This window comes from Tetrahymena thermophila (genome assembly GCF_000189635.1).
Source record: "Tetrahymena thermophila SB210 genomic scaffold scf_8254712, whole genome shotgun sequence".
NCBI classification, from domain to species: domain Eukaryota; phylum Ciliophora; class Oligohymenophorea; order Hymenostomatida; family Tetrahymenidae; genus Tetrahymena; species Tetrahymena thermophila.
In genome coordinates this window covers 78148-99316 of record NW_002476477.1, presented here as the reverse complement: position 1 = coordinate 99316, position 21169 = coordinate 78148, and the positions used below count along the sequence as shown (strand labels likewise).

The window sequence follows — 21169 nt, the reverse complement described above, 5'->3', positions numbered from 1 at the left end:
ATAAAATATACAAAAAAATGTTAAAATAATTTCTGATAATAATAAATTATAATAATTATTTTTTCAAGTAAATATATTAAGGAAAAGCGACATTTTTTTTCGAGTTTTTCTTTTAATATTATTTTTGGTACTTACTTATGAAAAAAAATTAAATCTTTTTATTTTGAATCAAATTTTAATAGATTAATTTTTTCACTATAGATTAGTATTGTCTTCATAGAATTATAATCTTGCTCTTAATTAATTTACTTCATTTAGGAGCATTCTTTTTTCTTGGATCCAAAACTCTTTCTATTTAGAATATGAATTTAAAATTTATGATGTTCTTTACACTATCTTTATTAGATCGGATCTTTATAATTTTTAGATCGAAGTATCTCTTGTGCTACTTTATTTTAACTGAGAATTTGATTTTAAGTCTTAAGTTTCACGTGAAGAAAATTTTTTATTTGTAAGCATTTATGAGTTTTATGACTAAGAATTTGAAATTGTCGAAGACTAATGCATTTATTATTATTACTATTGTTACTGTTAATTTTGAAGGATTTATTATTGCTATTACAATAGTATTTAATTTATTTATAGATTTTTTTACTTTTATTATTGTTTCTATTAGTTAAGGGTTTGACTTAAGTTTACCAAATCATGCTAATTAGTAGATTAAAAGTTATTTACTTGCTATTAGTTCTACACTTGTTGATTCTATTAGTTCAATGGGAATTCAAAGTGAGTTTATTTTTACTGATTTTTTGTACTTTGGGGTTGAGATTTAGGGTGTTTAGGAGATAAAAAGAAAGGCTCTTAGTGATTGATTTCAATACCATTTATTTCATTTTACTTAGCTGTTATTTAATTTAAGAAGTTTTCTTTTAGAATTTAATCTTATTGTTGTTGAAGGACATTAGTCATACCTTCATATTTCATAAGCTGTTATTGGTATTTTGGTGAAAGTTATTTCATTATAGATGAAGATGCAGAAGATGTTGCATTTGATTGCTATTTTGATTTAGATGAATTTATAATAAAATTTTATTTATTTGAGGAAGATGATGCACTATTTTTAGCAGTTTTAGGTCTGTTGCAAGATGACAAGTTAGATGATTACTACAAATTTGATTGCTGAGACTAAGATTATTAATGAGAAAGCTGCTGCTAGCTTAAAATCTAAGAAATTTAACCTTACTAGAGGTAGAGTTACTGTGATTGAAGGTTTACATTACTTTTTGAATTGTGCAAGAGGTCATGCTAAACTTAAGAAGATTGTAAATATTAATTGTAGGCAGCATTGGTTGAGGAGTGCTAAAGAATTTACTTTTATAATTGTTACTGAAGTTACATCTGATTGACATTTTCATCATTTGTTGCATATAATTAGTTTTTATTTGTAGTTGTGGTTGTTGTATGTGGAATTTACATATTTTGAGGGAAATTATATGTTTGATGAACTTCAGCTGTATTTATTGTTAATTATTTTTTAGATTTATTTTTTTCAGTCTTCTTTTAAATAGATGATATTTTATTTGTGTTGTTTAGAGAGCTTATATTGTTAAATGCTCCTCCCTAATTTACATTGTTGCTATTCATTAAATTTACGTTATTATACATTTGGTTTGTGTTAGTAGAAGATGCGTTCACATAGTGGTTTTAGTTAGTGTTTGCGCTGTTTTGCTAAAAGTTAATACTGCTTGTGTGATTACTGTTTTATAGAATAGTAGAACCTGTTGCTGCTGTTGCACTTGCTTGTGATTAAGGACTACTAGCTTAATTGTTTTGTTGGTATCCATTTCTACCTTTTTTATTTTTGTCTTTATCGACTTTAGTCATAACTTCGTAGTAATCATTTTGCTTCATATTATTATAGCTGTTTTGCTGTTAATTAAGCTATTAATTCTACTGTTGCTATGAAGAATTAGAAGTAGATACTACTGACTTGCCATTACCGCAAATAATTTTATGAATTTGGTCAGCGATGGAAGTCTATTGTAATTGAGACTGTTAAAAATTTTGGAGGTATCCTTGCTAGTTTGATGAGTTTTGTTATGTTCCGCTCTAAAACCCATTCTAGCTAGATGTTTGAGAAGTGTTAGCCATATTCCAGTTGCTTACTAAAACTGCACTATATTGTTATTATTGCTAATTTCCGAATTTAAGATCAGGACTTTCTTACTTTTGCATCATTTATGCTAATCCTGTTGGACTTTAAGGAGGAATCGAGATATTTTGTTAAATCTATTGAGTTTGCAGTAAATGCTGTTGAGAAGAGCAACTGGAAGATTTATTCTTTTAATTTGTCAAAGAATTAGAGTACGAATGCATGGTATTCTTTTGCTTGTCTTTCGAATTTCCTGCTGCTTGCTATGGCTACTGCTTTGCTATTATTATTATTAATCAATTTTTTAAATGTAATAAAAAGAATAAATTAAATTTCTTAATTTTTTAATTATTATTTTCAAAAATTAAGAGATTTGATTATTATTTGATTTATGCATGTATGTATGTTCTATGTGTTTACAAATCAATGAATAAATGTTAACTATATTTGCATATATCATCAAATTCTGGATTTTTGTTATTGAGTTAGTTAGTTAATTAATTCATATCATTTGTATTAAATTTGATTCTGTTTTTTTAATTGATTCACCACTCACTCTATCACAACCATTTTAAATTATTTATGTATAAAATTTTAAATTTACATTTTTTAGTCTGTTTGCTGTTCGAAATGGGAGCCTCATCTGATACTTTAGACGGAGAGCCTCCTTCTTAAAATTGAGAATTAAATTAAGACTGCTTTGTAAGTTAGTTAATCAGATTGTTAAGTTTTATATTTTACACCTTAGACCCTTCATGACCGCTACTTTCATTCCTATTTTTACTTCCACTTGTACATTCTAAAGGTGACTGCTGGTTACTTTCATTATTTAAGTTGTTGTTAGCTTTGTTGTTGTTATTCATTTTCTATTAAATAAACTATTAATGCTGTTAAATCTAATTTTGGTATTGCTAGTTGATACTCAAAATATCAACCAACATGTTCTTCTCATTTTGTTTACTGTTCTAGTTTGCCATATTGGAAGATGCAGATGTGCTTTCCTAATATGAAATAATTTAGTTAAGATTATGATTTTGATTATTTACATTCATATTATTTATATTTTGCAGTAACCCCTGACTCTTTTTTCTGCCAACCACTTGTGACTGTCCAATCCCACTACTGTAGTTAGCTGCTTAATTAGTAGTTCCTTGATTTTGATTTTTAACGCTACTCTTTTTATTGTTTGTACCATTATTCACTTATATAGAAGACGATGCCAATAAATGTTAAGCAAGAGCATTACTATTGTTTTATGAGCTTTGTTACTATTAGCTTTTATTGAACATATGTTCTCCTTACAATAAATGATCTTGTGAATGAAAATTATTTTGGGCGTATTGAAATTAATTCTAATTTAAGTTATTTGAGTGATAATTATTCATGTTGGCATTTTAAGAGCTATTTATTTGCTAGTTTGTGGTGTTTTGTTGCAATTTTGTGTTTGATCCACTTTGAGACAACATTTCTTATTAGCGGTTTCTAAGCTTAATTTTGGAAATCCCTATTGTTTCAGTTTGATTTTTTGAATAAGCTATAAAGTATAAAAAATTTTAATAATCCCTTTTTTCTTAAATGATATTTGCAAATAAATTAATTTGAATAATAATTTAATAAATTTCAATGCTAAAGATTGTCAAAATAGAATTGTTTGAAATCAACCATTAGGCTGATAGATTTCATACTTAATTTTTTGTTTTATTTATTTTCAAACAAATATTCAAATTATTAAAACCAATAATAATTTGATTTTATATTTTCATTTGATTTATTCAAACAATATAAACAATATTTATTATTCGAGAGTGCCAATTAAAATAAAATGACTATTGAACAGTCAAAACTTTAACCATTTATTAAATAATTTCAATATATTTTTTATTATTATTACTCTTTCAATTTCGTTTTCTTATATTTTATAAATAATTATTTTTAATTCACAAAATAATATTTGCAGTAAAATATTTTATATATTTTTAAGGAGACAAAAAAAAATGAATTAATAAATTACTCTTACTTTTCTACAAAATTTGCAAAATTTTTTTAATAAATTTTACATAAAAATAAGATTAAATACAAACATAAATATAATTCAGTAGATAATTGAAATAAACTTGCTGCTAATGTTTTTTTTTACTTATATTTGATTATTTATAAAATTATAAGAGCTTATAATTATTTCTTTCATATTTTTCACTTATACTAATCTCTTTGATTTTATTTAAATGTGGTTATATCTGAATTGCTTCCCTTATTGGATACAATTTATATTTGATATTAGTTGAATTGATTTTATTAATTTTGATTGAGGGTTTAGTTTTGAGTTGATGACAAATTGGTTTTTATTTTTTCAATATCTACTCATTTTTATTCGTCGCAACTTATAGTTGATTTAAAGCGAAGATTTTAATCTTAGTAATTATTTCTGTCTTCTGATTAGGGTATTTGAAAAGATTAACTACTTTCTATTTTAACATTTTAATGTACATTTTCATATAGTGAATAAATCTAATCATAAGAGTTATTTTCTTTTTATGTTTCTTATTCTCCAATGCAATCTAATTCAACTGTTTCAAAGTTTCCTGGGTAATCAAGAAATGGTTCTTGTTATTAACTTGAATTTATTATCAAAATAAAACCTTTTAATTATAGTTCTATAGGAGGGTGTAAATAAAAAGTCTATAAAGTATTAAAAAATAAACTAAATTTATTAAATTTTTTTAAAATTTATGCTATGAAAATTTTTATTTAATAACCCTCTATTAATACTAAGAAATAGCTTACTTTTCAAAGGATATTTTTTCCATAAATGGTTTAGATTTAGTTTATTGTGAATTACCAGTTTTTATTTGATGTGTTTTCTACTTTTCGTAAAGATTTACGAAAAGTATTAAACAAATATATTTTTTATTATAATAATAATTATTATAAAATAGATTGGATTTTTCAACTTTAATTTAAAAAAAAATAACTCAAAATTCTGATCAATAAAACCAAAACAAATAAATTAGAGTATTTATAATATTCGAAAATAAGCATGAATATTTTTAACTAATAAGTAAGTCAGTAACTAATTTACTATTATCTACTTAAAAATATAAACACTTAGAAATATTTTGAATTTAGCTAATATATTTGAAATATATATTTGATATATATTAATGCTAAATATTTTATCGTTTTTCACTCAAGATAAAAGCTATATCAAACTGAAATTTCAATCTTTCTTCCTTGGCTATTATATTTTTATGCAAAAATAAAATAAGTAAAATTTATGAGATTATTATTATATTACCTTTTTAAATAGACATATAAAAAGTCAGAGTAAAGAGCCGTTTAGAGTATTCCACCAAGAGTAGAAATCCATTAAATTTTTTCAGTATAGTAATAAACGTATATCCTAATTTTCATATATTAATTTAATTAGCCTACTTGATTATTTTTTACTAAAAATATTACCAATTTAAAATATAGAAAAATCTGTAGAAACCAAGGGAGGCCATGTAATGTCCTGTGATATTTTCACACTATTGATATTAATAGAAATTTTAAATACACCTTTTACACTAAAATAATGCATGCATACTTCTTTTGTTTATTGAATCATGTGCAATTAAGGAAGAATAGCTAAAGACTCTAACCAAATAGAGTATGTCCAGCAAATTTCAAATAATCCTATGTTAGAGTAATCGAGGGAAATTAGGGTTACAAGAGCGGCACCTTTATAATATATAAAAAATTAAAATTATTTAAAAGTTTAACCTTTTAGTTTTTTGTTCACCTGGATAAATGAATTTTAAGTGAGGAAAAGAGTCATTTTATGAATCGTAGGTCTAATTTTTTTCACAAGAGATGATTAAAATGAAATTTTTAATAAAATATTACTAAGCAATAAGGTCTTCTAAATCTAATGATGTAAATAAGATAAGCTGTCAATGAAATGTATAGAATCTTCATTATAGTGTTGTAAAATGAAACAAAGTATAAAAATAAGTCCAAATATCTGAGAAGGAATACCTATTTATTTATTATAATATTTATTTTTTGAATGTTAAAATGATAAGCGTTATCATAATTTTGGTTTGATTATCAAAATGCATTGCAATTCAAATCCAAATTTTTCTTCAATTTATTTAATGCTTATTAAGAAAAATCATTACAACTAAATATAATTCTTTTGACTTGTAAGATAAACCTTTTTTAGTTAAAAATATTTTAAATAAATTAATGAGTGAGATTACAGACAGAATTTAAATGAATGTTAATAATAATAGTTGTAAGATTGAAATGTATTTCTTTGATTATACTAAACATATATTGAAAGAGAAAATGAAATTATTACCTACAACATTCATTGATTTTCTGATCTTGAAAATCAAAATGAAGAAGGAAGTTAAATGAAGTAAATCTGCTATAAATCTGAAAATATTCATATCTATATATTTGTTTTCCTAAAGAAAAAATTGAAATTTTTATTTTTGTGTATCTTAATTAATTATTTTTCAATTTAATGATTAAATAACTTTTTATTTTAAGTCAGCTAAATAAAAAAGTTATTGTTTATTAATTTTGTAAAAAACTAATGCTTGTCATTGATCAACACGTGATTTTAGAATGACATTCTTTTTTTTTTGTTATGAATAATCTAAGAATAATCTCAGAGTGTTAGCTTTAAACGAAGAATATAAAGATATATCAAAACAATATCATTAATCCATTTTCAATATAAATTTTTTATAACAAACAAATAAATTTATCTAGACTTATTTATTTATTATTTACTGCATTTAATAACTAAAATTTGTTATCTAGAACAAAGAAGAGTTTATATTTAGAAATCAAACTCAATAAATAACTTAAATTAATTAATATTTTCATTTTAATAGTAAAATCAGCTTTTAATGAAGTCATAAAATAATAAAAAGACTCCTAAGCCAAAAAAGAGGATACTCCAAGCTTTTCCAACATCTTTACTATACTCTACTGCTTTTCTTAAACCTACGTTTGCTTGCTCACTTAATTTTAAAGTGTCCTCAGCATTTTATAATACTATTAATATAAAAAAATAGTTAAAATAAGTTTATTTTTACAAAACTATCTAATCTAAGGTTATCAATTAAAAAACTTTCAAATATTTTTAAAAATAATATTAAGTTTTGAAAGGCCTTATACCCCACCTAATATTTAATGAATATCGTTTAGAAATTTTTATTAATTTGAAATAAAATAGAGAGGTTTTTCGTAAAATTTTTATTTTTTTGCATAATTGAACAAATTAAATTATTTTAAATGTTAATAATTTTGAAAATAGAGATAATAATAATTGATTACTTTATTATGTAGTTTCTTTTTATTCTTCAACTTCTTTAGAAAGATTATCTAACATAGCACCTATTTCTTAAATGTTATTTAAAATATTTTGTCTTTTTTATTCGTCATCATGATATTTAGAAAGTAAAAATTAATTGTCTTATTCTAGTTCTGATACTCCGTGATTTTCTTTATTATTTTCTGAATTTTTCTCTAAATCTTCTCTTTTAGGTCTCATTCTAAACATTTTTTACTTAGTTTATTCTTAATTTAGTAGTCTAATTTACAAATAATAATTTGAATCCTCACACGTTTTGTAATTATAATAGTTACTTTTAAAGTTTCTCTTTCTAATCAAGACGATATTTTTAAAATTTGCTAAAGAATTAAGCTAAATCTTTTAATCTCTTAGAAAGACAAGAGATGACAACTTCTTTGTGAGCATACTCACTAAATATAATTTTTATTTTGATAATTTTAAAATATTTATTTACTTCTTTTTTTAAATTATTCATTACTTAGTTGTTCTTGACTTTAAAAATCCTTTTTACTCTTTTAAATTTTTGTTTAAACTAGACACAGATCCATTTAAAGTAACTATAGATTCTCTATTATTATAATTTATTTCAGTTTAATAAATATTCTATTATCAATATTTAAAAAAAGCTATTTTTACTTTACTATTTTATCTAAATCATCTTTTTCTTATTCTGTCAAGGCATCTTTTCTGATTTTATTTGATAAAAATATTGAAATTTTTGTAAAATTCAAATATGATAAATAAATACTCAAAAGAAGAAGAAGTTAAATATTTTTCTTCATTTTGCTTCAGAGTTTGAAATACTTTTTCTATATTCAAGACCTAATTTTTTTGATTGCTAATTAGATTTAAATATTCTCATTATCTCATAATATATATTTTACAATATCATTTGTAAATATGTTGAATGCCACGCTAATCTCATCATCCTTCATTTAATTCTAATATTTATTTGTTTAATGAGCGCTAGCATCTCTTATAAAATCTTTAGTTATATCTATCTTCATAATCAATAAGGGTTATGCAGAATAAGTTATTTGTAAATCTCTTTCTTTTCTACTTTTTTAATCACTAAATATAGCTAATTTTGATTATATTTGAAATTTTCTATCAAGTGAAATTTTTATCAAAGCTTATGCTTGCATGTATTTAGGAATATGTATACGTTGAAAACTAAAGCCTTTGTGATATATCTGCAGAAAATAAATAAAAAAAAGGATTATTTTAAATATGCATGTAGATCTTAAATTTACTAAAAAATCTGAATTTATTTTCAATACCATTACATTTAAAATTTTAATAAAGGAATCAATTTTTTATTATTGTTTAAAAATTTATTTGATATTTTGAATATTGAATAAAATGAATTATAATTAATTTAAAGAAGTAATATTCCTAGATAATTCTAAAAAATAAGCAGATGAAATGAGAAATACTTTTAAAAAGCTCACAAAACACACAAAAAATAAATTGATAAATATTAAGATTTCATTCATAAATTAAAATGTCGCTAATTCTATTTTATATTTGAAAACTCTGACATATTTAAAATCATTTTTGCCTATTTTGTTTTCTTCAATGCTTTTCGGGCCATACGTAGTTAATGGCTTTAGTAATTTATTCGTAAAGAGTGAAAGTGATAGCAACATCTAAGACGACTCTTGATAATCTGGGAAGAGTACCCTTATATAAACCTCTAACACCTTCGTTCTTTAAGACTTAGAAGAAGCAGTCAAGGGAGTTTTTATATTTATGAGCTTCTAAACCTTGCATGAGGGTTTTAATGACATCAACAGGAGTATTAGCTTTTTTTAAAATTTAAATTGAATATATTATTTATGTAACAGAAAAATATATAATATTTACCGAAAACAGAAGCAGCACCAGCAACACCACCAGCTAATAAGGTTGCTAAAACATCAGTAGTACCAACACTCTATTTTTATAAAATAAAATATTATTACTCAATTAAATAAACGATTTGAGTTTTTTTTTAAATGCAAAAGTATCTACTATTAAATAGATGAACAAAATTTATTTTGCTAAAAGAAAATTTCATTTTAATATTTTAATTCAAATCACCTTGAGAAGTTTCTTTGAGTCTTCATAAACTAAGAAACGGATACCTTGGTTTGAACCTTGCTTAATGATAGTAGGAGTTAAACCTTTGTAAAGGCCTGAAAGACCTTGTTGGGAAGCAATAGTTTTGATACCATCGATCATACCTTTGTACTTGGGTTATTCTAAGAGCTTGTCGTGGATCAATTTAACCTTTAAGGTTTCAGCAGGGGTAACGACGACAATAGCTTCACAGACACCAGCTCCCAAACCAGCCATGAATGTATTAACTCTATTTTTTTCCTATTTTAATAAAATTAGAGTTGTTTTTTTTTTACTGTTTCCTAAACTATAAATGCTTCTTTAGTTGACTTGGAAAATATGTCTAAAACCTATGTAATAATTTGGGTCTTTGCCTTAAAGAAAGCTTATATATTACCTTGAAAACATTGTTTTTTAAAGCTTCATTGGAACCGAATCTGACTGCAGTTTTGGGGATGGAAAAAGTCAATAAAGCAGAGAGACCCTTGTATAAACCTTTTGATTAGAATGAAATAAGTAAAATGAATCCAGCAAAAGGGGATTAATTTTACCAACAACACCGTATTAGTGAATAGTGTCCTTAGCACATTAGATAGCACCCTTCTTAGCAAGATGGGGATAGAGTTGCATCTTAGTCTTGACGAATTCAGTAGGATAAGTAATACAGATTTCAATACCACCAGTAATACCACCTTTAATTTAGTTATAAAATTGGATTTTTAGTTGTTATGCATATAGATTTTTTAAAAATGAATGCTTACCAGAAATAATAGCCTTGAGGGGGTTTCTCTTTTGACCAGGTTGAGGAGGAGGAGCCATTTTATTTTGAGTTTGAAGTGCTTTTTAAAAGTTTGAAAATGGAATATCTTGTATTATTTTTATTTGTTAATAAAATTTTTTTGGTTAATTTAGTATAATTATTTATTATAGGAAATAATTCCAAACAGATTTAAACAATATTTTTTTCTTGATTTTATTGAAGATTATTTTGTTACAATAAATAAATAAATAGAATGATTGATAATTTAAAAGATTAACTACTAAATAATTTCAAATATATTTTTATTTTGTTTCATTTTAGATATATATTTATAAAAGAACTAGTTGATGAAAATACTGATAGATTATCTCGAATGTACCATATTTGCGCAATTAACATATATTATTCCTATTTACATGACATTCGTACACATTTTACGGATTATCTTCATTTCTAGATCAAAAATATTATATCATAAATCCATATTTCACACTATTTTACATTAATAATCTGTTCCATAAGCATAGCTTTAGTTAATTTTTAATCCATTTTTTTACTGTGTTATCTCTTATCCTTTTTAAAATAAAATACACACTTCAAAATTTACTGTCATCTCCATACTTATTTTATTTTCTTATTCACTATGGTTTAATTCAATAATTAATACCCTTTCCTAAATATTTCCATATTTTTTCTATTATATCTCTAGAATTAAACATTCAGTAAATTAAAAAAGTAAATGCTAATATAAATAAAATTAAATCAATTACAAATAAGACTACACCATCACTAGATTGATCCTTGTTTATAAATAAAATCATAAAATCTGCATGCTAAAATATTTACTTTAACCTTCAAACTTATCTAAATTTAGTAATTGTTATATTAAGATTATAAAAATGGAATTTGTTCGAAAAAGTCGAATTATTTACTCTATTATATCTTCAAACTTTTAGTTTCATTAGTTTAATTAAGTAAAGGCTAATATAAACTGTAATTATATAAATAAAATTATGCCATCACTACTATTTTTTTTTTTTAAGGTAAATTAAGAAAAAGTTAAGAAACATCTGTGGTCATATTCTTAAGACAGCATCAATTTTGCTAATTTTTGTTAATTAAATGCGTCTTATTCAAAAAAAAACCTAAAATTAATTCAGAAAACAAGTTTCTCTAGATATAAGTAAGAAACAATTCTTACAAATTATATAATACTTTAACAATATTAAAAATAGCAGAGAAAAATTCTTGATATTTTTATAAGATATTTAAATTAAGTACTATTTTGGGTAGAACAATTTTAATAAATACATTTCAAGATATTTTAATTATTTATTGATTTTGGTAGAAGCAAAATAATCAATTATATTTATTTTCTAAAATTATAAAAGTGTCACATTTTTTAAATTATTATTTTTCTCATACAAAATACATTTAAATTATTACTAATTGTATTTAATGTAAATCCTTTTAGCAAAGAAAGCATGAATAAAATTTATTCTACATAAAACAATCAACTTTAATACTGTATAATTTTATTTTTCAAGAATTGAATTAAGTGATAAAAGGATATTTATTTATTTAATATCTTTGCTTTACTTCATAAATAAAATAATAAAATAATTCAACGAACTTCAAAAAAAGAATTTAATTAACTTTTTGTTTCATTTCATTCAGTAGAAATTTCACAAGAATTTAAAATTTTAGGATTATGATAAATTAAAAATATTGATTGCTCTTCTATTACATTACATTATTATCAATCCATACACACATTCAAATATATTTAGATTGATATTGATTTTTAAATTTACGCAAATGACATCAATAATTGAAAATGGGTTCATCCGAACTAATAACCATTAAAGTAGTAGCCACCTAAGCAGTCTTTAATATAGCAGTAGTAACTTCAAATCATATGATAAGTAAAATTCATAGTGTCGTGTATATATTAAATATAATAATTTACCGTTTTAGTTTTAACAGCTAATCATTCTTTGCCAATTTGGGAGTGTCTCCTTAAGATTATACAATGACCTATGCAGATTTAGAGTAAACATTAAATAAATACAAAAGAGGCAACCCTTCTTTAATTAATTAAGTAAATTTTCATTTCCATTAGTTAAAATATTTCAATTATTTACCACTCATTAGGAATTTAAATACAAAATTACGACAAGGCATATTATTCAAAAGCAAGATCTTTAAAATACTTTCAAGACATCAACGAATTAATAACAAAGTAAATATTTAACACTATAAAAAGGAAGGAGTTTTAATTTTATAAATACAATTTAAATTGATGCTAATTATGTTTTTTTTTAAACCCACATTTTATTTTGAATAGGTAGCAATATAAAGAGTGAAAGATTAGAATATGAAATAGGAAGAATGAAAACAGAAGAAGATGAAGATATAAACAAAATACTTAAAGTATAATAATAGATATTAGACATAAAAAAAGAATTTGAAGAAATTAAAAAGAATAATAACAATAAACCTTTTTCAAATAATGATTCCTCTTCATTTTTTTAGAATTATCAAGGACTTTCTAATAGTAAATCACCAAAAGATAATACAAAATTTTTTAATGCCCCAGCAATTGAGGCATAAAACTTGAATTATCAATTCAAGCAAGAAAACATTAATACCCCTAACTTCACTATTCCTAACACTCTTGACACAAATTATTTAGCTCCAACCTCAATTCAAAAAAAGTCATTCTAATTTGAAAACCCATAAACTACTATAAACTAAGGAACAACAAACTACACAACATATTTAACTGAAAGGTATTACGTTTTATAATTAAATAAATTTAAATTATTTTTAATCATATTATTTTTGTTAATATATGGAAAATTTTTACTTATTTAATTTAAAAACTATTAAATTATATTAGCTTTACTCCTCCTCCAACCAGATATGCCTTTATTGTAGATTAATTTGGAAGTGATTAGTAAAGCAATGAAAAAATGAATACCTCTTCACTTACAAGTCTAGCCACTTCATAAAATGTATTTAGATCAAGTACAATTAAAAAAGAAGACCCATTAAACACTGAAGAACTTAAATTATCTGATTTAGCTCCACCTTATCCTGTTTATCAATAAGATTAAAATATTTAAGTTTAAAATATTGACATTAGCTAATTGAGATCAGATTAACTCTAACGTTTAAGCATAATCAAAGAAGAAGAAATAGATGAATCTTAACTAGAATCTTAATAGTTTTCTTAAAGGCATCCATAAAAACAAAATAGTTAGCACGCTATAAACGTATAACAAAATCCATATATAAATGAAATCAGAGTTTATATAGCTTAGCATGATTTAGATAAAAATTAAGCTAATACTCTAACTGATAACTAATTTAAAATGTCATAAGTTTCTTAATCATAAAGTATAATAAATAAAATAGCAGAAATAGATTAAAAAGTTAAATAGGTACTCTCTAAAAGTGATAAAAAACTAAAGGAGTGATTCCTTTAAATTAATTAAATACTTTAATAATTTATTTAATAATCAAAATATTGTTATCAAAATAAAATATTATTCAAAATTATTTGCATTTCTTTCTCATTTAAATTATTTTAAAATTAATTTGATGAATTAAGTTAACTGATTGTTAAAAAAAACAATTTTATTTCCTCAATATTATTACTAAAAATTAAATATTTATTTCTATTAATAATTTTCATAAAATTTATTTTAAATCTTTATCAAAAATTACAATTTAAACTCCAAAATTCAATAAAATTCAATGTATAATTTTGAATAAAGAATTTATTGTTTTTTATTTTATTAATTCTAACAAATTTAATTTAATAAACTATTTTTTTAATAAATAATTTAAAAAATATAACATAGTTTTTTAGTTTTATATCATTTATTAATTATTTAGTTTTTTGAAATTATCACAAATATTTGATGAATTTTTAGAAAAAATAAAAATATTATTTAGAGATTGATTTATAAACAAAATTCGAAAATATATTAGATTTAAATTAGATATATAGCTTAATTAGTATGTATTTTAAATGAATTTATAAGCAACTTATCACTTTGTTTAGGGATAAATGTATTCAGAGAGAGATCTAAAATATCTATGCATAAAATGAAAATATTCATGCTTCTAATCACCGAAGATAGAACTTTAATATCCTATTTTTCTAAAACTGTCCTTTGCAGCTTGGGAAGGATCTGCACAATATGCTTTACCATAAGGTGTTTTATTAAAATCAGTATCTATTTTCTAAACAAGTGGAGTGTAAGTTGGTCCAGGAAGGAAAAGAGAAACATCAATGTTGCTACCTTTGTAAAACTATTGAAGGCACTTAGATAACTATATGTCATAACTTTTACTAGCACTGTAAACAGGGAATTCTTTATGCACAAATTCTCCTGCTTCACTTGCAACATTAATTACTAATGACTTTTTATTTCTAATCATAAAAATATAAAAAATATATGAATTTAAAGTGTAAACCTTAAGTTTTTAATTTATTTAGATATAAATTTATAAAATAATTTACCTTTTTTATAAAGATGGAAGGAAAGTTTATGTTAAATATGTTACAGGGTAAGTGTTAACTACTAATAAATTTTTTAAATCTTTAGAATTAGCTTCATGTAAAGGGCCATGCTAAAAGACACCAACATTATTAACCAATATTCCAATATCTAAATCTTTCAATTGAGATGCAAGTTTTTAGTAATCAGAAGGATTTGATGTGGAAAAATCAAAAGAAATGGTTTTAACATCAATTTAAGGATGCTTTTCTTTGATCTCTTATTTTGCTTTTTCGAGAGATTCTTAACCTCTGGCAACTAATACAAGATTGATACCTCTTTTGGCTAATTCATTTGCATATTCCTTTCCTAATCCTTATGAGCCTCCGCTTACTAGACCATAACAGTTTCCGTATCTCTTAATAAAATCTAATTCGTTTTCATTTATGCTATGATAAAAATATCTAGAGCCCCATTCATAAGAATAGTAGCCAATAGTGCCTAAACCAACAAAAGTAGGAATTTTCTTTAACAAATTCATGCTATTTGAGATATTTTTGTATTTATAAAAGTGTAGAAGTGAATGAAATTTTAATTCTGATCTTAATTAATATTAATTATGTATATCCAACAAATATCTATATTTAATACAATCCAGATTATTCTTTACCTCCTATATCTTTATTTAGTATCTATCAATTTTTTATTAAACACTCTTTACTAAAATAAATATATTCAATAAATATCGATATAAAAAATAAATTTAAATTACAGTTTAATAGAAGAAAAAAATGTTTTTATCGATTTTTATGATTAAAATATGTAAAAGCTATAACAAATATAACTTATTGTTTTGGGTTTTGATTTAAAAGAAAAATCGAGAAATTATTAACAGTCATATTTTTTAAAGTTAGATGCTCACAGAAGGTAAATTTAAAAGTAAACATTCATATAAAATATTGTAAAAAAAGATTGATAATTTTATAAAAAGATAAAGGTTTTCTATTACTAAAACAAATAAAATAAAATATCTTTATATTCATTCAAAAAATATTTTTAAATTAATATCTGAAACCTAATATACTCATCATAAAACAAAAAATTATTCTTGATATTCTTTAAAATTAAATTTTTTTAATTCATTTAGCAAAATAGTTAAAAAATAAAAAATTTATTGTTATAATAATGTAATCTATCTTTTCTTTTAAAAGTTTTCTTTAACAAAAAAAAAAATAAAGAAACTTTTAAAAATAAGAAAAGAAAAAATAATTTCAATAATGATTGTATTAAGAGTATTTAATTAAAAAATATTTAAAATAAAATAATGGTCATAGTGTTTTTAAAATTTATGTAAGTTTTTAGATGTAAAAAAAAGGATTTTAATGTCTTTAAATATATTAATTACTGTATACGATTATTTACTTATTTATTTATATATATATTATACACAAAATAAAAATGAATTAATTGTAGATTTTGTAAATAATTTGGAGGGCTGCTGGTTTTGACATTATTTAAAACTTTGCCTAATTGTTATAATTAATTAAATTAAAAGATTTTGCATACTCATAAATAAATAAAGATCAAAAAAATAATTTTTGAAGTTAGAAAACCCAAGTAATAACAATAATTAAGTGACAAAATAAGATAGATGCTGAGCCCTGACTCAAAGTAAGAGTTTAAAAATGAGAATTTAATCTGCTTATTAATAGAGAAAAAATTACAATATTATTTAATATAGGGAAGAATTAAGTCGTAGCGAAAGAGATACTTAATTATTAGATCTTAAGAACCCCTTTACCAATAATAAATGGTTAAATAAGACAAAAAAGAAATAAAAATTATAAAATGATGAATTAGAAGAAGGAGAAGTATAATCTGAAAAGCATCTAGAATCTAAATCAAAAACTGCCCCTAATTATCCTCTAGAGCGTTGGGGTCATTAAACAGTAGTAGTAGGACAATACATGTATTTAATTGGGGGATATATTGATGATATCTATCCATAAGTAGCTAGAGAATAAATATATCGTCTCGATTGCGAAACTTACGAATGGGAAAAAGTTATGTGTAATGCTTCTTCTGCACCAGAGCATAGAGATTCCCACTCTCTTTGTCTTATTTAAGGAAAAATTTATTTATTTGGTGGTAAAACTGCAGATGAAAGGGTCAAGAATGATATTGCTGTTTTCGATACAAAAAAGCATGAATGGAAAAAAATTGATGCAACTGGCACATTGCCATTAGTGAGAGAAAGCCATCAAGCTTGCTCTCTCGAAGACAGGTAAAATATTTATGAGATAAAAAGATATTTTTTATTTATTCTTTAAGTGATTTTAATTTTCGCAAAAGCTGCTTTTCAGATTTATTATTTTATTAATAATAAATAACAAGTAGATCTTGTCTAATAGCAAAATAGATATTGAAAATATCGAAATAAATTTATAAATAGCTTTTTCTTAGTTGCTTTATTTTTTTAATAGATACATGATTGTTTTTGGCGGCACAAATGGTAAAGAAGCAGAAGAACTTGTTGTCTATGACGACATGTATATATTCGATACCTAAACTAATGCCTGGAGAGAAGTTACCAATAAACACGGATTTTAAATTGAAGCTCGTGATAGTTTTTCTATGACTAATGTTAATGGATTTGTTTATGTTTTTGGTGGACAAGGTAAATCTGTTGGCAAAGACGATGTTTTCTACAACGACTTTTACAAATTGAAAGTAATTTAAATTCATATGTTAAGTTTAAATAGAAAATTATTATTTAATTCGATTATTTATCCTAACTTAATTTAACATGAAATATTGTTAAAGTTTATAATTAGATTTTAAATCGATATCTTGCTAAATTTTATAAAGATAGATTCAATGTATTTTTTTTTAAATTAATTTTTTATTTAAAATTATTAGTTTAATATGCTTGGTGATGGTAAGTCAGAAACTGTAGAGATTTTAACAGTAATTTCTTAAAATGAAGACAAAAAGCCTTGTGTTAGAGCTTCACACTCAATGTGTGTTTTTAAAGACAGATATATATTTATTATAGCAGGCGAAAGATAAGAAACTAAATTAGATGATATTTGGGCTTATGATATTGAAGATAATATTTGGATCGAAGTTCCTCACAAAAAGCATAGATGCCCACTTAAACCTATTATTTCTCTTTCAAGCTCAGTTTACTAAGTAAATTCAGAAAGTATAAAAAACATTTAGCTCAGTCTAATTTATAAATAGGATTAAATCATTATATTTGGAGGTTTATTGAAGGAAGATAATAATTTCCATTCAGATTAAACTTTAGTACTTTAGCTTAATTATGTTGAGGAAAACAAAAACCACAGTAATTCATAAGTAAATAAAATTTATTTAGTCCAAAGGTTTTAATTTAACATTAATTTAAAAGGAAAATAAAAAAACTTGCAATACATGTGAAGTGGTTTATAATTTAACAGATTAGCAAATAGAAAAACAAAAGTAGTTAGAGCAAGCTTTGAAAAATAATTAAATTGATGATGAAGATAACATTAGAATAGATGTTGATAGAGAAGATATTTAATTGAAGCATCCAGAAGTTTTTGAAAATGAAAATAGAGGCGAAGATGGAGGAAATGAGACAGAAGTAGATAAGCCTAAGTTAAAGGAAAATGATTAAAATTCAAAATAAAGTAAGTAAAATAGTGGAACAGAATAATAAATGATTGATGAAGATAAACAAGAAAACACCAATGATGATTAAGCAAATTCAAATTAATAAGGTGATGAATAAGTAGATAAAAATTTGAATTAATAAGCTGAATCTGAAAAGAAAGTTGAAGCTAGTAATGAAAAGATTTACGATGATGTAAAAGAAAATTAGGAAAGCCAAATAATTGAAAAGAATGAAAATGAAATGGATACAGAAACAGATGGAAAAATTGTTAAAAAAGGTAATTTTCAATTAAATAAAAGATTGTTTAATAATTATTATTTAATATGAAAGATGAAAATGATATAGATGAGGAATAGGAGGAAGATTAAGATGCCAGTATTAAAGAAGAAAATGATGAAAAAAGATCTGGAAGTGGAGCAAAATTAGATTAGTTTGATGTTGATTCCAAGGATGATTCTGTTTTGGAAAGTGAAGAAAAGCTGAGACAATAAGAAATAAACAAAGCACTTAAAAAAGAAATGGCATCATAAGGTCATCAGCACTAACACTAACAATTACAAGAAGACTCTATTTTAACTATTAGATAGCCATATATTTCTATGTCTTTCTTAAATTCGATAGCAAATCTTATTGGTTGGCCATTCTCTGCTTTTGGTTTACTAGTCCACAACGCTAAATCCCAGTAAATTTCCTTCAATTTTATTTATTTAAAAAATATAACATTTAGCTTTTTATTCAAATAAAATGCTATTCAAATAAATTTCAATAACCAAATTATTAAATTTATTAATTAAAATAAATTTTATTAAATTAAAAATCAAATTATAAATTTAGTTTATCATAGATTAATTAAAAGAAGTTTTTGTTTTTTTAAATTAATCTAGAAAAAAGTTTAAATAATAAAATATTATTTTTTTATTTATATATGGACAACTAATAATTAAATAATAAATTAATTTATAGATTTGCTAGTACTATCCAAATAAATTTGATGTGCTAAAAGAAGAGGGAAACTTATATTAATACTTAAGCTTAAGCAGCTAATTAATAAAATAAAACTGGAAGCTCTTAAAATCTTTAGGATGCTAATTAAGGATTGAATAACAATAATCAAAGCAAGTGTAATGGATTCCTCTTGAATTAACCTATTGATAAGAATGTTATTGATAATCATAACTTATTCTTATAAATTTATGATGACAGTGAAGGTTTCCCTCACAATGATTTTGTAGATATTATGTATAAATTTGATAGTTACAAAGTTATCTAATACAATAAAGCTCACAAGGAATTAATTTAAGATGAAATTCAATTGTAATCAAAAGCTTAATATGGAAATAACATCAAATTAGCTGGCTTAAGATTAGGTCAAAATGTCCTTTTCATTTCAAAAAATAAGACTTATAATATCTTAAACGTAGGTAAATATTAATTATGATGATAAGAAATACCATCTATTTTTCTAATATTTTTTAGATTAAAAATTATTTGATATAAAAATTAGGTTTAATTAGTTCTAGTGGAAAGATAAATCCAAATTTGTAAGAATGCATTATATTTTTGTTTAGTATTGACATGAAAAAGAAGGTTTATTTGACTGAGAGTGGTGATTAAAATAAAAGAATTATTTTGAACAATATTGCTCATTTAATGAACGAAGAATAGCTCTTTAAGCACGATAAAGGAAATTATATTTATATCTTTGATTTAAAACGCATTCCTCTTACTGGTAGAGAAGGGTATGAATTTTAATATAGCCCCAATAAACCTGACATAGTTGCTAAAAAGAAAAATTTCTTCAAAGAAAAAAAAGAACATGTTGAAAAATTGATTGATTACAGTTTAAAGAGTTATCTTCAACATTTATATGTAAAAACACCAGAAAATATGCACTTTTGTATTAATGGACAAAGATATGAATTTTTATCATATCAGAATATTCTAACTAAATAAAAAGGAATGAGATTCTTAAAAGAATTAAATATCGATAATTTCCCTATGGTTAGAGATTCTGGAAAAGTAACCATTTATGAATAAACTAATTATAACCTTGATCAATCAGCATCAACTTAACCACAAGCAGCTTAAACCACTTAAGAATAAGACTAATCTAATACTGAAACTAAGGGTAAGCTTAATATTTTATTATTTTAATATTTTTTTATTTTAAATTTTATTATGTAGAAGGTACAACTACACGCAAAAACACTTCAGCTGAGTAACATCAAGGAATTTTATTGTATCAAGATGAGAGGTTGATTGGAAGAGCAGAATCTAATCACTTTGGTTCTTATTTTATTGAAAAAATAATTAATAAATCTAAAAATCAAAGTAATCTGTTTAAGTATGTTGGTGTTATTGAACTTGATAAATTCTTCTCACCAAATCTTTTTTATAATGTAAGTTATTTGTTTTATTTTTTGAAAATTTTTATAAAATATTTGAAAATTCTAATAGGGATTAGAAAACTCTTTCTAAGAAGCTGCTGTAAGACAGTGCTTGAAATAGTTCTTGAAAGCATAAAAACAGTAAACATAAGCAAAGAGCGACAAAATCAGAAGTAGAAGCTCAGATAATATTGAAGAACCTGAATTAAGAAAAGAGTTAAAAACTGATTGAAATAATTTGTGAAAGTTTAATTCAAAATTTTAAATTTAAAAAATAGTTATTTATAACAAGCTTTTATTTACCTCTGATT

The 21169-nt window shown here is 23.4% G+C and overlaps 8 protein-coding genes across 8 annotated transcripts; 2 read left to right on the top strand and 6 right to left on the bottom strand. All coding sequences in view use genetic code 6, as the record gives it.

The window, feature by feature from the left end:
- Window positions 1–192: 192 nt before the first annotated feature.
- On the bottom strand, window positions 193–3690 carry TTHERM_00802490 (hypothetical protein; the record flags this gene model as incomplete). The annotated part of the gene is made up of 3 exons (XM_001012396.2): window positions 3139–3690; window positions 2697–3093; window positions 193–2372 (listed from the first exon to the last, which is right to left on the bottom strand). Exons 1-3 carry the CDS (start codon window positions 3556–3558, stop codon window positions 193–195), a joined length of 2997 nt encoding a protein of 998 aa, XP_001012396.2. The 5' UTR covers window positions 3559–3690.
- Window positions 3691–4453: 763 nt separating this feature from the next.
- Window positions 4454–4899, bottom strand: TTHERM_00802480 (hypothetical protein; the record flags this gene model as incomplete). The annotated part of the gene is made up of 2 exons (XM_001012395.1): window positions 4454–4771; window positions 4849–4899. The coding sequence occupies 2 exons, from the start codon at window positions 4897–4899 to the stop codon at window positions 4454–4456; spliced, it is 369 nt and encodes a 122-aa protein (XP_001012395.1).
- A 397-nt stretch (window positions 4900–5296) lies between these two features.
- On the bottom strand, window positions 5297–6525 carry TTHERM_00802470 (ER lumen protein retaining receptor; the record flags this gene model as incomplete). Its single annotated transcript, XM_001012394.3, has 8 exons — window positions 5297–5327; window positions 5388–5492; window positions 5552–5619; window positions 5679–5812; window positions 5874–5925; window positions 5978–6109; window positions 6253–6287; window positions 6435–6525. The coding sequence occupies 8 exons, from the start codon at window positions 6523–6525 to the stop codon at window positions 5297–5299; spliced, it is 648 nt and encodes a 215-aa protein (XP_001012394.3).
- Window positions 6526–6730: 205 nt separating this feature from the next.
- TTHERM_00802460 (transmembrane protein, putative) lies at window positions 6731–8557 on the bottom strand. The gene is made up of 7 exons (XM_001012393.3): window positions 8327–8557; window positions 8191–8264; window positions 8079–8129; window positions 7921–8010; window positions 7736–7852; window positions 7424–7680; window positions 6731–7141 (listed from the first exon to the last, which is right to left on the bottom strand). The coding sequence occupies exons 1-7, from the start codon at window positions 8447–8449 to the stop codon at window positions 6984–6986; spliced, it is 870 nt and encodes a 289-aa protein (XP_001012393.3). The 5' UTR covers window positions 8450–8557; the 3' UTR covers window positions 6731–6983.
- Window positions 8558–9017: 460 nt separating this feature from the next.
- Window positions 9018–10361, bottom strand: TTHERM_000802459 (tricarboxylate transporter; the record flags this gene model as incomplete). The annotated part of the gene is made up of 6 exons (XM_012796660.1): window positions 9018–9247; window positions 9309–9378; window positions 9525–9803; window positions 9940–10037; window positions 10094–10234; window positions 10304–10361. 6 exons carry the CDS (start codon window positions 10359–10361, stop codon window positions 9018–9020), a joined length of 876 nt encoding a protein of 291 aa, XP_012652114.1.
- A 1570-nt stretch (window positions 10362–11931) lies between these two features.
- TTHERM_00802440 (hypothetical protein) lies at window positions 11932–13784 on the top strand (the record flags this gene model as incomplete). The annotated part of the gene is made up of 5 exons (XM_001012391.2): window positions 11932–12227; window positions 12280–12403; window positions 12457–12544; window positions 12650–13094; window positions 13205–13784. Exons 1-5 carry the CDS (start codon window positions 12121–12123, stop codon window positions 13782–13784), a joined length of 1344 nt encoding a protein of 447 aa, XP_001012391.2. The 5' UTR covers window positions 11932–12120.
- A 577-nt stretch (window positions 13785–14361) lies between these two features.
- TTHERM_00802430 (oxidoreductase (short-chain dehydrogenase family)) lies at window positions 14362–15354 on the bottom strand (the record flags this gene model as incomplete). Its single annotated transcript, XM_001012390.3, has 2 exons — window positions 14362–14746; window positions 14837–15354. 2 exons carry the CDS (start codon window positions 15352–15354, stop codon window positions 14362–14364), a joined length of 903 nt encoding a protein of 300 aa, XP_001012390.1.
- A 1110-nt stretch (window positions 15355–16464) lies between these two features.
- Window positions 16465–21090, top strand: TTHERM_00802420 (kelch motif protein; the record flags this gene model as incomplete). The annotated part of the gene is made up of 11 exons (XM_001012389.2): window positions 16465–16484; window positions 16555–17097; window positions 17297–17543; window positions 17733–18005; window positions 18057–18173; window positions 18226–18748; window positions 18802–19153; window positions 19435–19892; window positions 19976–20599; window positions 20656–20870; window positions 20929–21090. 11 exons carry the CDS (start codon window positions 16465–16467, stop codon window positions 21088–21090), a joined length of 3534 nt encoding a protein of 1177 aa, XP_001012389.2.
- Window positions 21091–21169: the final 79 nt, after the last annotated feature.